We start from the raw sequence: 15,830 nt of genomic DNA, 5'->3' as shown, positions 1-15,830 counted from the left end.
ATAAGGTCTGTAATTGCTTCTACTTTGGAGTAAACCACTCTTAACACCTTGGTTGTAATCTTCTAGGTCCTTTTTAGTACACATATATATTGGGTAATTTTGCTTGCAGGATACACATACATATTGTAATTTTCTTGGGTTATATTGTACATATATTTTGGTTACTTAATATTTCTCAATTGAAATATATGGAAAGTGTCAGTAGTATAAGTCTACTTTGAAGAAGTAGACTGAATGTTGAAGAATGTTCAACTATTTAGTAGAATCAGTGCAAGGAGATCCAATCAGTCCATCCTAAAGGAGATCAGTCCTGGGTGTTCATTGGAAGGACTGATGCTGAAGCTGAAACTCCAATACTTTGGCTACCTCATGTGAAGAGTTGACTCATTGGAAAAGACCCTGATGCTGGGAGGGATTGGGGGCAGGAGGAGAAGGGGACCACAGAAGATGAGATGGTTGGATGGCATCACTGACTCGATGGACATGAGTTTGGGTGAACTCCGGGAGTTGGTGGTGGACAGGGAGGCCTGGCGTGCTGTGATTCATGGGGTCGCAAAGAGTCGGACATGACTGAGTGACTGAACTGAATTGAACTGAGAATCAGTGCGTACACACAGTAAAAAATCAAAATGAAAAATTAAACATTTTGAAATGGACGTACCTTGTCTATCAGAATTCATCAGGATTTATCAGACCAAAATTTGAAATACTGCATACTGTAGCATGTAGGTATTTGTTGAAAAGAAATTGAAAAAAAATAGGAGCTAATGGTAGTACCCATGTTATAAACTTGTATTGAGCATTTAAAAAAATACTTCACTCTATTATACAGAGTGAAGTAAGCCAGAAGGAAAAACATAAATACAGTATACTAACGCATATATATGGAATTTAGAAAGATGGTAACAATAACTCTGTATACGAGACAGCAAAAGAGACACTGATGTATAGAACAGTCTTATGGACTCTGTGGGAGAGGGAGAGGGTGGGAAGATTTGGGAGAATGGCATTGAAACATGTAAAATATAAAAAAAAAAAAAAATAAAAAAATAAAAAAATGATTTGGGTAAAATTTTAAAACAGTTGATTCTGTATATTTATGTAGTAAATATTATTTATGTAGTAAATATTTTTTTTTGTACTAATTTTATGTACTAATATTTATGTAGTAAATATTACATAAATGTTAGCTATGGAAACTAACCCTAGAACCTCAGAGGGTTCTAAGATCCTGTATGTTCAATAAATAAAACATGTTTCTTTGTTTCAGATATCTCAGTGCTTTTAATATGCTGATATACAATATGAATCTTCAAGATGAGAATAGAATACACAATTTCCTATGCTTATTTGGTCTTGTAATCCTTTTTCTCTAGAGCATCTTGAAAAGCTGGTATTCTTTTTAAACCATAATAGTCTAGAAGGTAGCCGCTAGCCTTGAGGCTATAGATGTTCAAGTGTAAGTTAATAAAGTTAAATGAAATTTAAATTTTTATTTGAAATAAAACATCAGTCACACTGCCTACCTTCCAAGCATGCAGTAGCTAGCTAGTGGCTGCCAGACTGGATGCACAGATACAGAACTTTTCACTATGAACAGAAAGTTCCTTTGGATGGTGCTGGGGGAATTGATAACAAAAACAAAGTAAACAGTACAGATTGTTGTTGGTCTACTGTGGTTTTAGTGTCTGTACTAAGTCTACCCCCCAGTTATTACCAAAATATTATATCTGATTCTTTGTTGTTGGAAGGAAGAAACTAATGATGGAGTAGGTAAGACATAACTTAAGGAAAGATTCTTGAGAGAGTGAGAAAGGATGGTGTTGCTGTAGCAACAACAAACTGGGGTGGCCTTCAACAGAAATTTATTCTCTTAAAGTTCTTGGGAAGCAGAAGTCTGAAATCAAGGTGTTAGCATAGTTGTACTCCTTCTGAAGTGGAGAATGTTTGTCTCTTCCAACTTTTCATGGATGCTGGCATTCCTTGGCTCTTGGCCACATTTGTCCAATCTCTGTCTCCATCCTCACCTCTGTCTTCTCTTTTGTCCATTGTAAGAAGAACTGGCATTGGGGTCTGAGACTTAGCTGAGTAATTCAAGAGGGAGGATTTTACCTCCTCAAGATCCCCAAATCTTTACTTCCTGCAAGACCCCCCACTTTTTTTTTTTTCCCAAATAAGGTTACATTCACAGGTTCTGATATTTAGATAACTTGGCTTTTGAAAGTGGAATGACCTCAGACAGATAGAGCAATTAATCACTTAATGTTTATTTTGTCCACTGATTCTTCCTTTCTCTTCCAATCTCCAGTATCATTCTTAGCTGATATATAGTTTAGAAAGTAATTCGAAGAGAACATTTCCTAGACTACCACAACTCCCACGTATCTGCATCTGGGACTATGTACTTTTCTTCTGTCCTGTAAGTATTCAGTTCAGTTCAGTTCAGTTCAGTCACTCAGTCGTGTCTGACTCTTTGCGACCCCATGAATTGCAGCACTCCAGGCCTCCCTGTCCGTCACCAACTCCTGGAGTTTACTCAAACTCATGTCCATCGAGTCGGTGATGCCATCCAGCCATCTCATCCTCTGTCGTCCCTTCTCTTCCTGCCCCCAGTCCCTCCCAGCATCAGGGTCTTTTCCAGTGAGTCAACTCTTCACATGAGGTGGCCAAAGTATTGGAGTTTCAGCTTTAGCATCAGTCCTTCCAATAGATTAGTATTATTCCATTCAGTTCAGTTGCTCAGTCACGTCCGACTCTTTGCAACCCTGTGGACTACAGCACGCCAGGCTTCCCTGTCCATTACCGACTCCCGGAGCTTGCTCAAACTTATGTCCATTGAGTTGGTGATGCCATCCAACCATCTCATCCTTTGACTTCCCCTTCTCCTCCTGCCTTCAATCTTACCCAGCATCAGGGTCTTTTCCAGTGAGTTGGTTCTTTGCATCAGGTGGCTGACTATTGGAGCTTAACCTCTAGCTTCCAGTGAATATTCAGGGTTGATTTCCTTTAGGATTGATTGGTTTGATCTCCTTGCAGTCCAAGGGACCCTCAAGAGTCTTCTCCAACACCACAGTTCAAAAGCATTAATTCTTTGGTGCTCAGCCTTCTTTATGGTTCAACTCTCACATCCATACATGACTACTGAAAAAACCATAACTTTGACTAGATTGAATTTTGTCTTTAAAGTAATGTCTCTGCTTTTTAATATGCTGTCTAGGTTGGTCATAGCTTTTCTTCCCAGGAGTAAGCATCTTTTAATTTCATGGCTGCAGTCACCATCTGCTGTGCTTTTGTGGCCCCCCAAAATAAAGTCTCTCACTATTTGCATTGTCTCTCTGTCTATTTGCCATGAAGTGATGGGACCCAATGCCATGATCCTTGTTTTCTGAATGTTGAGTTTTAAGCAGGCCTTTTCACTCTCCTGTTTCACTTTCATCAAGAGGTTCTTTAGTTTCTCTTCCCTTTCTACCATAAGGGTGGTGTCATCTGCATATCTGAGGTTATTGATATTTCTCTCTGCAGTCTTGATTTCAGCTTGTGCTTCATCCAGCCGGCATTTCACATGATGAAGTCTCCATATAAGTTATATAATCAAGGTGACACTATACAGCCTTGATGTACTCCTTTCCCTATTTGGAACCACTCTGTTCCATGTCCAGTTCTAACTGTTGCTTCTTGGCCTCCATACAGATTTCTCAGGAGGCAGGTCAAAAAGATAAGGTAAGGTGAAGTCACTCAGTCGTGTCTGACTCTTTGCGACCCCACGGACTGTAGCCTACCAGGCTCTTCCATCCATAGAATTTTCCAGGCAAGAGTACTGGAGTGGGTTGCCAGTTCCTTCTCCAGAGGATCTTCCCGACCCAGGGATTGAACGCAGGTCTCCCTCATTGTAGGCAGACACTTTACCATCTGAGCCACCAGGGAAGTCAGGAGACAGGTCAAGTGGTCTGGTATTCCCACATCTAAGAATTTTCCACAGTTTGTTGTCATCCATAGAGTCAAAGACTTTAGTGTAGTCAGTGAAGCAGAAGTAGATATTTTTCTGGAATTCTCTTGCAGTTTCTATGATCCAGTGGATGTTGGCAATTGATAATCTGGTTTCTCTGCCTTTTCTACATCCATCTTGAACATCTGGAAATTCCCAGTTCACATACTGCTGAAGCCTCGCTTGGAGAATTTTCAGCATTACTTTGCTGGGGTGTGAGATGAGTGCACTTGTACAGTTGTTTGGATATTCTTTGGCGTTGCCTTTCTTTGGGATTGGAATGAAAACTGACTTTTTCCAGTCCTGAGGCCACTGCTGAGTTTTCCAAATTTTCTGGCATTTTGACTGCAGCACTTTAACACCATCATCTTTTAGGATTTGAAATAGCTTAGCTGGAATTCTGTCACCTCCACTAGCTTTGTTTGTAATGATGCTTCCTAAGGCCCACTTGACTTGGCACTCCAGGATGTCTGGCTCTAGATCAGTGAGCACACTATTGTGCTTATCTGGGTCTTTAAGATTGTTTTTTGTAAGTTCTTCTTAGAGGTATACAGGTACTGTTGTGAAAACTTTCTAGTGTGTGCTCCTCACGTCTGGCTCCTGTGACCACCAGCCTCCTCTCTCCATGGAATTTCCCAGGCTAGAATACTGGAGTGAGTTGCCATTTCTTATAGGTAAGAAATCCCTTCCTCACCCAGGGATCGAACATGCATCTCCTGTGTCTCCTGCATTGTCAGGTGGATTCTTTACCACCGAGCCACCTTGTCCACAGTTTGGGCTTTGCCAGTTGTGTTTATTGACATCTCAGGGTTTTATAGATGGGATTTGAAGGCAATTGGAAGTATAGAAGTGGGTATAGTAACTCTGTTTTCCCTATTCCTAATGTAACCATCTCTGTATTTATCCCTTTTTGCATTTTGAAGTTGTGTGAAAGGTTTCATTTGAGTAAAAAACCTCCTTCTGAGCTTAAAATTTTAAAGTTGTGAAAATAGCACTAGGACCGGTATCTTTCCTGAATACTGTATTCATATCCCAGTCTCTCTTCTTTGATCTTCTGTAACCCTTGCTGTCTGTATTGCATACATTTTGTTTGTGGATAACTTGGTATTTTTAAATTTTCTCTTTTTTCATGCATATTCATCCTTGTCCCTCCAAAACATATAAATCCTTTAAAATAAAGTTTATGCCTATGCCCTTTGGTTATCTCCCACAGCATCCAACATGTTAGAAATGTGTAGTAGGGAATATTGACTTGTCATCTAGATTATTAAACACCATGTAATTTGAGACATTTTAATCAGTTTACTTAGCCCTTTGAGTGTAATACTAGGGATTTACAGGCATCACCTTGTATGAAAAGTACTATGTGTAGTTAGTATATATATCTTCCTTTATCAGATGCCAAAGTAATGAAGTATGAAAGCTTTAGATCATCTCTCTCTCCCTCTCTATTTGGCAGATACAGAAACTGTCACCAAGCAATTTTCCTAAGAATCATGCAACTCCATGTAGTTTTGTAATTCTTTAAGTTTTAAAACAGTAGCCTTTATGATATTTAAAATTTTTGAACTTATTAGGGCATACATTTGTAAGAATTTTAGAGTTCATTTAAAGTAGGAAAATATTCATTGCTTATAAATATTTAATAACTTACAAATTCTTATTTTTACCTTGTTTTTAATGTCTAATTATGGTCACCCTATGTATTTTAAAGTCTCATAATTGTACACTTGTGGAAAACAATTAGTTAAGTATGGAAATTTAGGAAAGTTGTTTTCATATAGCATTTTAATTCATTTATTCAACATAATTATGTAATTCAAAAATTTCACTAAATGTAATTTAATGAGCTTCTAATCAGAAAAATTTGCATTGTGACAACTGACAAATGCTAACTTTTTTCTACTGTGATTTCCTTCTAGGTTTGATGAACTTGTAAAAAAATTCAAAGTTGAATATCATGCTGGTGGCTCTACCCAGAATTCAATTAAAGTGGCCCAGGTTAGTTGATTATTTTAAAGGTGGTAAAAGAAATTGGCTTAAAATGATTTGATACTTTTGGTCATTGTTCATAAGTATTTTAATCTATATGTTTGCTATAGAATATTTTTGTTGGTTTTAAATGTTTATTGTTTGTATATATTTCTTAATTACTTGTGGAATCCTTTGGTTATATTTTATCATGTTTCATGTTATTGATTTGTAGAAGGTCTGCATATTTTATAAATAGTATTCCTTTTTTGGAATTGGAAGTATTTTTTATTTGTCATTTATACTTTAATGACTTTTCACATCTTTTACTCTGCCAAAGTTCTTAGTTTTTTTAATATAATTAAACTTGATGGCTTTCTTATAGTTCTTAGAATGGATGTTCTTATGGATACTATAAGTTTTCTTGTAGTATATATAAATACATATATATCTATATATTTGTGTATATTTATGTATAAGTTTATGCATCTGTGTCTGTATCTATATACATCTTCCAGTGGGTAACTGGACAAACTTATTTTGACATGTACTCTTTCAAGTTACCAGTGTAACCTAATTTTAAGTGGTAATGTTAGTGTTCTATTTAAAGTTCCAATTATGAAGAACAGGAAGAGCTTTATAAATCTCTGTTCTTACCTCTGCGATTTGTAAACTAGCTCAGAATCCCTCTAACTGCAGTCACAAGTGTTAACTCTCATGGATTCAGGTCATTTTGATTTTTTTTTTAATTGATTAATGCTTTCCCTTGCAATTTTAATTATGGGCTGAAGAAGTGGAGAATTGTCAAAGATTGAACTTTTATTAAATTTAGATATTTACTGTAGTTATCCTGCATACTGTCAAAGCTCAAATTTAATCATTTGATCATTTAAAGTGTTAAAATATTTTAGGTTGTAAAATACTGTGTTCAGTGGCCTGAGGAGATGAGATCTTTTGTGTTTATCAGTGGATTTTGTTTGTTTGTTTGTTTAACATTCCAGTAGTCATTTTGTGATTTCAGGTTAACAGAAAAAAGACAGTTTACTTTTTGTACTTAGGTGTTTTTATTAGTCTTCTCAGGCTGCCACATCAACTGTATCTTAATCTTAGATTTCCAAGCCTCCAGAAAAAGTTTTCTATTGTTCAGGCCATCTGGTCTATGATATTTTGTTACATCAGGCAGAGCACACTGAGACAGGTTATATACCCAAAAGAATTAAAAGCAGGGTATTGACATATATGTACATGTGTGTTCATGACAGAATTATTCACAATAGCTAAAAAGTGGAAGCAACCCACATGTCCTTTAGTGAATGAATGAATGGCTAAACAGAATGTGGTGCATGCATACAGTGGTATATTTTTCAGTCTTAAAAAGTAAGGAAATTCTGACACATACTATAATATGAATGAATCTTGAGTGTATACAGTATGTGAAATAACTTAGTCACAGGAGTATTAATATTGATGATTCCACCTATATAAGGTACCCAAATTAGTCAAATGCATAGAGATGGTAAGTAGAACGTAGTTTCTAGGGGTTATAGGAAGAGGAAATGAAGAGTTATTGCTTACTGGGCATAGAGTTTCAGTTTTACAAGATGAAGAGTTTAGAGGTGAATAGTGTGGTTGTACAACAGTGTGAATATATCTAATGCCATTGCACTGTATGCTTAAAAATTATTTAAAAAGATAAATTTTGTGTATGTCTGTTTTACCGTTTTTAAAAATAAATTGAAAAATAGATTCTAGAAATGCTTCTGTAGGGTGTAGTATCAACTTTATTCAAGTTTTATATTTCCTTTGCTTATTTAACAATCACTGAGGCAACAAGAACGTAGGCTTGCTCTTGTGGCTATGGGAATCCATTAAACTGGGTTTGAGTTCAAACTTTGTTGCTTTACTGGCTGTGAAACCATGAGCAACTTTTATGAGCCTTTCATCTGTAAATGTGGAGTTTAATGCATATCTCAAATGAAAGTCATAAGGATTAATGAGATAATGAACATGTTAAAAAGTTATACTGCTTTTTAAGGGAAAGTTTGGAAACCACCAGAGTTGCAGGGCTTCTCCCCCTCCCCCCATTTTACTTAGTTAACAGACTAAACTTACGCATCCATGGACAGAACAACCAGATTTGTGGCTCTCATCCACTTAAAAATACTGTTTCAATCTAGTCTTCAGTTAAACATGTTATTTGGCTTTTTATTTCCCCTAATATTTTGAGAGTGCTTTTCCTTTCCTTCTGATTGATGATTCAGCTACATAATTGCCCAATTATAATTTATCTTTGGGGTAGCCAGAGAGGTTTGAAAAATGTTCCTATAGAAGTACTTTTCTTTAGAAGGAGAATTCTTCAGATTTTCCATGGCAGTCATTAATGGAAATAATTGATTGCTTTATATGTAAAGTAAATATTTATTGGCATCTGCTATGTGCTAATCATTGTGCTTGGTAGTAGCTGGTATAAGCTGTGTCTTCTAAAGTTTAAGTAAAATTTGATACAGTATTTAGAACCTTAACGTGAACGGTTTTGATAAAGCCTTGCTTGAATCTAATGTGATGAATGAATGAGGTTGAACTGTAAGCTGTTTAAAAAGTCTAGCTAGAGATGTCCCATCAGGACAGGTTTCAGACTTTGTTTTCTGTTAGTGCATTTGATTCGTTGGTTTTGGGCTTTCGTCTTCTTTTCTTATCCATTTGTGTTCTCCTTCACTTCAGAGAACAACTGGATTGCTCTTCCATTTTCTCTATTATTCTAGGTGACTGAGAAACAAATACTGGGCAACAAATACCAGTTTAGTGTAACTATGCTAACTGAATGTCTTCCAGGTCCTGTGAACTGTAGATCTAAAATAGGGCCGAGCTCTATGATAGGAATTCAGTCCTCATCAAAGTACTCATAAACCATTGAATTCTATATAGATTTTGTTAGTACATACCATGTGTAATATGTGTTTCCTGTGTGATCTTTTGTAATGGGTATTTTGAAAATAATTCAGTTCTTCTGTAAAGATAGGAAAAATAAAGATAGATGAAATTCATAGATAGTAAACTGATAGCTTTTAAGATTGAGGTAAAACAGGTTTTTTTTTTTTTCCCTTGCCCGTGCCGTGCACCATTTGGGATCTTAGTTTCCAACCAGGGATCAAACCCTTGTCTCCTGCAGTGGAAGCACAGTGTCTTAACCACTGGACTGCCAAATATAAGTAGTAAACAAGTAGCTTGAGAAACAGGCAATATTGATATGATTTGTTAAATATAAATAGCAACTAAGTTTGTAACCTGTAAGACTGCCGAAGAGGTAATAAAATGCTATGCTATAACAAACAGTGTTACTTACAGCTAGAAAGGGATGGAAAAACCATATTATGATCATATAATACTAGGCTGACAGTTACACCTGCCCTTGAAAGATCACTCATTAGTGAAACTTACTATGTCCTTATTTCTGGCCTCACAGGTATATAACTTCGGAAAGGGAAATAAAGCCATGACTACTCAGGTTATTTCCTAAGATTTAGTTTCCTTGTTTTATAATATCTGCCAAGGACTCCCATCTCTAGGCCCCGTTGCTCAAACTGTGGCCCTGTTCTCCTACCTATACCATTATCATCCGTCAGATGAGGTTAAAGGCAGATAATGTGTGAACATTCAGGTGGTGTGGTCCTTACCCTTGTTTGCACGTGAGCATTAACCTACTCCAACACTTTCCCTTGCTTCTTAGTGTGTATTTTAGATGGATGCATCTATGATTTCAACATCTTAATTTGGTCAGGAGGCCCTTTCTGTTCTGTGTCCTGTGGTATAGCTTGCTTATAAAGTACTTGAAGTCTACCAGGGCTTTAAGGTAATTTCACCACACAACACCAGGTTTAGGTCGATTTCTCCTTATTCAGTAGTTTAACAACAACAGCTTGCATGGTAGCTATATTAAAGATATGCTGAAACATTGAAAGGCAAAGTTACTTGGAATAATCATCACAGCTATTAAAGAAGAACTGAAAGTCCTATGGAGAGTAAAGGTTAACATTTGACGATGTAGAACTCATTCTGTCAGATCTTATCAGCAATCACACTTTGATATAAGTGATGTGACAAATCATGTCAACAGGAAAATGTTTCCATTAGCTCTTAGATAATTTAATTTGTTAAAACATGTTTTGAAGATTTTAATCAAACTGCAGGCAGCATAAAACAAATTAAGATATCATAATATTGTTGATATCATGCCCAAATATACTTTTTAGACTTTTCTTATCTGCATATTTGACAGACAGTGCAAATTTAAATTTTAACAGATTCTGTTCATTGTAAACTTACTAATGAAAATAAAAAGATTTTATCTTCTAAATATCCTACACATGTTGTATACAAAAAAGTGATGTGATTTGCTTACCTATGAGATTGGTACTTTCATAGAGGACGTTTGGTCACTTTTCAGTTTTTTTAAGTGTACCGATGCACTTAATGTGATTTTTGACTTTAAAAAAATGGAAGAGGATTGCCTCCTTGAACATGTGCCTAAAAGATGGCTATAATTATTGCTGGACCTAGAAAATATGTCCTGCAGTATAATATTTTAAAGATGTGATACAAGAAGAATGTCCTTGTCTGATGTACATTGAAGAGAATGCAGAGAAAGATTACAGTAAAACAAAAATTTATATGCCATTTCTCCACAAGTGTTTGATGATACTTGAAGAGGCCATAAAGAGGCTAAGAAAAACTCATACAACAGACAAATGACTCATTGTTGTGTGATAGGACTGCTTTTTATCTCAAGAGGGATAGAAGGTCACTTTGAAAGGGCAGCTAGCTTAAATAGGACTTTCTCAATGACTTTACTAAAACTGTGACTTACTTGGAATCCAGCTTGACAGCCCAAACTGCAATGACCATTGTGTTTTGAAGTGTTTTGAAATAATGTTCATCTTAGGCATGGATAGTATATGTAATGAATCTATCGATGCAAAGGATATGATTGAATAAACATTTGGAATGCTAAAACAAGCATTTAGATTCAAGGTAGATAAATATTTTGCAGAGCTAGAAATGGATTCTTATACATCTCAATGTCTGTTATTGCTAATAAGTAAAATCTAAAGTATTACATGTTCAGATGCTTTTGTTCAAAGAATATTTAGTTTCATGTCATCATGTTGGATGGACATCACGAATGTGGCCTTGATAACAGTAGAGCTGTAAGTCAGAGTGAAATTTACATTTAACTGTACCCAGTTTTATCACACATTAAAGGAGATGTTCTAATGGTTTTTGAATCAGTTCAGAGAAGTATTATTGGAAACAGAAATTTGAAATATTCTTTTGTTTTATGGGACAAAATGGAACAGGTTATTGTAATTTTTTTCTAAATTTTGTTAATATCTGTTCAATTCAAGTATACTTAACTCTTCTTTTTAAAAATCTTACATTTATGTACATTAAGAATATACAGTATGGCCTATTAAAATTTAAATATCTAATAAAGAGTTAAGAAAAGTATACAATTTCAATTAAATACTATGGTGGTTTGCTCTGGCTGCCATAATAACATCATGGATTGGGCAGCTTAAAAAAAGAATTTAACTTTCTCACAGATCAGGGAAGCTTAGAAGTTTAAGGTCAAGGTGTTGGCTCCTTGGTTTCTTTTGGGTCCTTTCTTCTCTTGCTGCCTTTTCACATATTTGCCCCTCTGTGCATACCCCTTGTGTCTCTGTGTGTTTCTATTAATTCTTACAAAAAGACACTAGTCAGATTAGATTCAGTTCAGTTCAGTTGCTCAGTCGTGTCCAACTCTTTGCGACCCCATGATCCGCAGCACGCCAGGCCTCCCTGTCCATCACCAACTCCCGGAGTCTACCCAAACCCATGTCCATCAAGTCGGTGATGCCATCCAACCATCTCATCCTCTGTTGTCCCCTTCTCCTCCTGCCCTCAGTCTTTCCCAGCATCAGGGTCTTTTCCAATGAGTCAACTCTTCGCATCAGGTGGCCAGAGTATTGGAGTTTCAGCTTCAACATCAGTCCTTCCAATGAACACCCAGCACTGATCTCCTTTAGGATGGACTGGTTCGATCTCCTTGCAGATTAGGGCCTATAATAAATGTCTCATTTTAACTTAATGACATCTTTAAAGCCCTAACCTCCAAGTACAGTTGCATTTTGAAATCTTGGAGGTTAGGGCTTCAACATATGAATTTTGGAAAGACAGTTCAGGACAAGTCCTCATTTGTTATGTATCTTTTTTGGTAGTGTACCATTTTGATTCCCATCTTCTTTCCTTTTCTATATTTGTTTTAGTTATTTCCTTGGTGGTTACTTTGGGGAATTAGAGTTTCATTCTAAACTTATAACAACCTAGTTTAAATAGTATCAACTTAGTTTCAATAGTATGAACACTTTGCCCCTTTATATCTCTATCCTCCATCTTTACATTATTGTCACTGATTATATCTTTATACATTGTGTGCTCGTTAACATAGATTTATAGTCACTATTTAATTCACTTACCTTTTAAATCCTATAGGAGGAGTTGCAGACCAAAAGTATAGTAATACTGGTTTTTATATTTGCCTGTGTAATTACCTTCATCATTTTTTTTTATTTCTTGATATGTTTTTTTAAGTTATTGTTGTATGTTATTTCCATAACATCTTACAGAAGAACATGAGCAAACTTTTTGGACAACCCAATACTACCTGATGTGCTTTTACTTCAGTGTGAATGACTCCTTTCAGCATTTCTTATAGGGCAGGTCTACTATCAGCAGCTTCTTTCCACTTTGGTTTTTAATCTGTGAATGTCTTAATTTATCCTTTATTCTTATTTATTTAGTTATTAGTTGCACCATGTGGCTTGAGGGACCTTAGTTCCCTGATCAGGGATTGAAACTGGGCCACAACAGTGAAAGCCTGGAATCGTAACCAGCAGGCCCCCAGGGAGCGCACTGTGCTTTACGCTTAAAGGATAGTTTAGCTCTGTGTAGAATTCTTGGTTGACAGTTCATTACTTGAAATATGTCGTATCATTGCCTTCTAGTCTCCATGGTTTCTGATGAGAAATCAGCTTTTACAATTATTGAGGACCCTTTATTCTTGACAAATTGCCTCTCTCTGCTTTTAAGATTCTTTGTCTTTTGATAGTTTAGTCAAATCTTGGTACGGATCTCTTTCATTGTTGAGCTTCTTTGATGTATAGGTGCATGTATTTCATCAATTTAGGATGTTTTTGACCATTATGTCTTCAGTTATTTTCTTCTGCTCTTTCCTCTTTTCTGTGATTCCTATAATACATAATATCTTGGTATTCTTGATGGTTGTTTTTTTCCCCTAATACTTCTTAGAGTTTGGAGCTGCCTGTCTCATCAATTGCTCCCTAATTATTGTTTTGCCATTATATACATACGTATATATATACATATGTATATATATATACATACATATATATGTGTATATATATGTATATAGTAAATATACATATATATAAAATACATATATTTACATATATAAAAGTCTGATATATTTGTTCCTGGGCTGGAATTCTAAAAAGTTGGTCACTGTTAAGGCCAATGGTCTATTGATTTCTGTTCTTATACTGGAGCTATTGGTTTTTGTAAACTATTGTTTCTTTGCAATCTTTATTGTATACCAGTGTTGTATACTTGCTCAACCTTTAGATCCTCAAGACAGCCTATGAGACAGAAAAAAACATGTGGTTTCTGTTTTAATGATAAGATTCTAATTAAATAACATAGATAAAATGTCATAGTGGTTAACAAAGCAGGTCAGCACTAGAACTCAGATGTTCTAACTGGAAACATCTGATTGCTCTCCTTACTGGAGATTTTTCTCTCCTCCTTAGTGAACTTTAGTTTTGACTTGTTCGTATGCTGCACTTCACATGTTGTCTACTTCTTACAGTCTGCTTCAATTTGGGAAGAGTTGGAGGTTGTCAGAGAATCAAGTAGCCATCATTTTAAATACAGCTCTGAGTAAACCAGCTCTTTCTTTCATGCTTCTTAGGGACAGCAGTTTTTCTTGTTTGGATATCTTTTTGCTTCTTGACAGTTCATATTTTTTCGGACTTACTGAATTTTTCAGAAGTCTGATGACCAGATACATGTGGTATTCCTGTATGGTTTTTAAGTTATATAAATCCACTGTTTTTAAGCTTCCTGTACATTTTTTAAAGATTGTTTATTTTTTATGTTTGGTTGCACTGGGTGTCTGTTGCTGAGCGCAGGCTTTCTCCGATGGCAGTAAGCAGGGGCTGCTCTTTGTTGCAGTGCGAGGGCTCCTCATTGCAGTAACTTCTCTTGTTGTTGGAGCACAGGTTCTAGGTTCATGGGCTTCATTAGTTGTGGCTTGCAGCTTCAGAAATTGAGGTTCTCTAGACTGTGGGCTTGGTGGTTGTGGCACATGGGCTTAGCTGCTCTACAGGATATGGAATCTTCCCAGACTAGGGATCGAACCCATGTCCCCTGCATTGGCAGGCGGATTTTTATCCACTGTACCACTAGGGAAGTGCTCTCACAAATTGATTTACTGATTTTTCTAATGTTCTATACTTGTTAAAATTTTGTCATTTTGGATATATTCTGGGTATCTAGTCAGGATTTTAAGTGCCTTCTCAGTCTTTGTTACCTGGAATATAATGTCTTTGGAATCAATTAATTCTCTCTTTCATCCCCTGAAATGTTAAGGCTATATGGATTTTTATAATTCTTTCTTCAATAATAAAGGGTAATCATTTTCTTATTACTTTAATAACTGTCATTTTCCTAAATATATTTTTCTTTCTCATTTGAAGCAAAGATCTTGGGCATCAAATAGTGCTTCTTTCTTTGCTGTAGTTTAAATCATTTATTGAAAACTACTAAATTTCTATATGTTCCTTGTCAAATAGCCCTCTCTCCTACATTTTTCTTTAGAAAGTATAATATGTTTCTGATTATAAATTTTCTTCCTTAATCATAGATATAAATCCATCAGTGATAGATTTGATTCTCTTCTTCACATAAGCATTAAACATTTCGCTTGATCTTTTCTTGAATTCTTATATCCTTCTAGTTCTTCACATGGTTTTCTGATTATTGACTTTTTAGTCTTTGTATTTCTCATCTTTCTCCCAGTTAGTTAAGCCTTTGTATTGAAATTTTAACCAAGCTGTGTGTGTGTGTTTTAATTTTTGAGAGAAATCTTTTTTCTCTCAGTATTTTTATGTTTTATACAGTATGACTATGAGGGGTGTGTATTAGGAAGGGTACATTTTTTTTCATACAAATATCACTTAATCTTTCACTTTTCAGAATTGTTTTAAAGCTTTCCCAAACTCTTTATATATTGAATACCTAAAAACATTTTTTATAAAGTTTACAGTTAATATTGGATTGAATAGAAACATGTTCAACCCAGAATTGTAGGCTTGGTATTTTAAGAACCTTGTAACATTTCCAATTAGGTCATAGCATAATAGAGCACAGCTATGCACAGCCCTTAACACACAGCAGGTTTTCCTGGCATGTTGTTACCAGGCTGTGGTTACCTTGAACTGTTAGTGGTCCTGTTCACCCACTGGTCAGTGCTGCAGTGGTTCCCTCCCCCAGGTGATTAACTATCACTGAGGGACCATTAGTGGGCCCATTCACCTTATGATCAACAGAGTGGTGGTCCCCAGTCAGAGAGTACGATAAGAGTTTACCCTGGCCCTCTCCCCAGGGCTCTTTAGCTCATCCAGCATCAGGTCAGTGAGTGAGCTGGGGTGCCCAGGGAACAGGCTGAAGGCTCTGTCCTGCAGGGCTCCACTACTGGCCGGGCGCAGGCCTTGAGGCGGCAGTGAACCTCTCCCCAGTCTCTGCCTCTGCCACCTAATGG

The 15,830-nt window shown here is 36.2% G+C and overlaps 1 protein-coding gene across 4 annotated transcripts in view; it reads left to right on the top strand.

The window, feature by feature from the left end:
- The window catches only part of ADK (adenosine kinase), a 549,091-nt gene that overhangs the window by 172,460 nt on the left and 360,801 nt on the right, over positions 1-15,830 (top strand). For all 4 annotated transcript variants that reach the window (XM_070364706.1, XM_070364703.1, XM_070364705.1 and 1 more), the window contains exon 4: positions 5,908-5,986. In XM_070364706.1, the coding sequence (XP_070220807.1) occupies positions 5,908-5,986 (79 nt within the window). The remainder of the gene's footprint in view (positions 1-5,907; positions 5,987-15,830) is intronic.

The sequence above is a fragment of the Bos mutus genome, chromosome 28 (assembly GCF_027580195.1).
Source record: "Bos mutus isolate GX-2022 chromosome 28, NWIPB_WYAK_1.1, whole genome shotgun sequence".
Classification (NCBI taxonomy): Eukaryota; Metazoa; Chordata; class Mammalia; order Artiodactyla; family Bovidae; genus Bos; species Bos mutus.
This window is presented reverse-complemented; position numbering and strand designations above follow the sequence as displayed.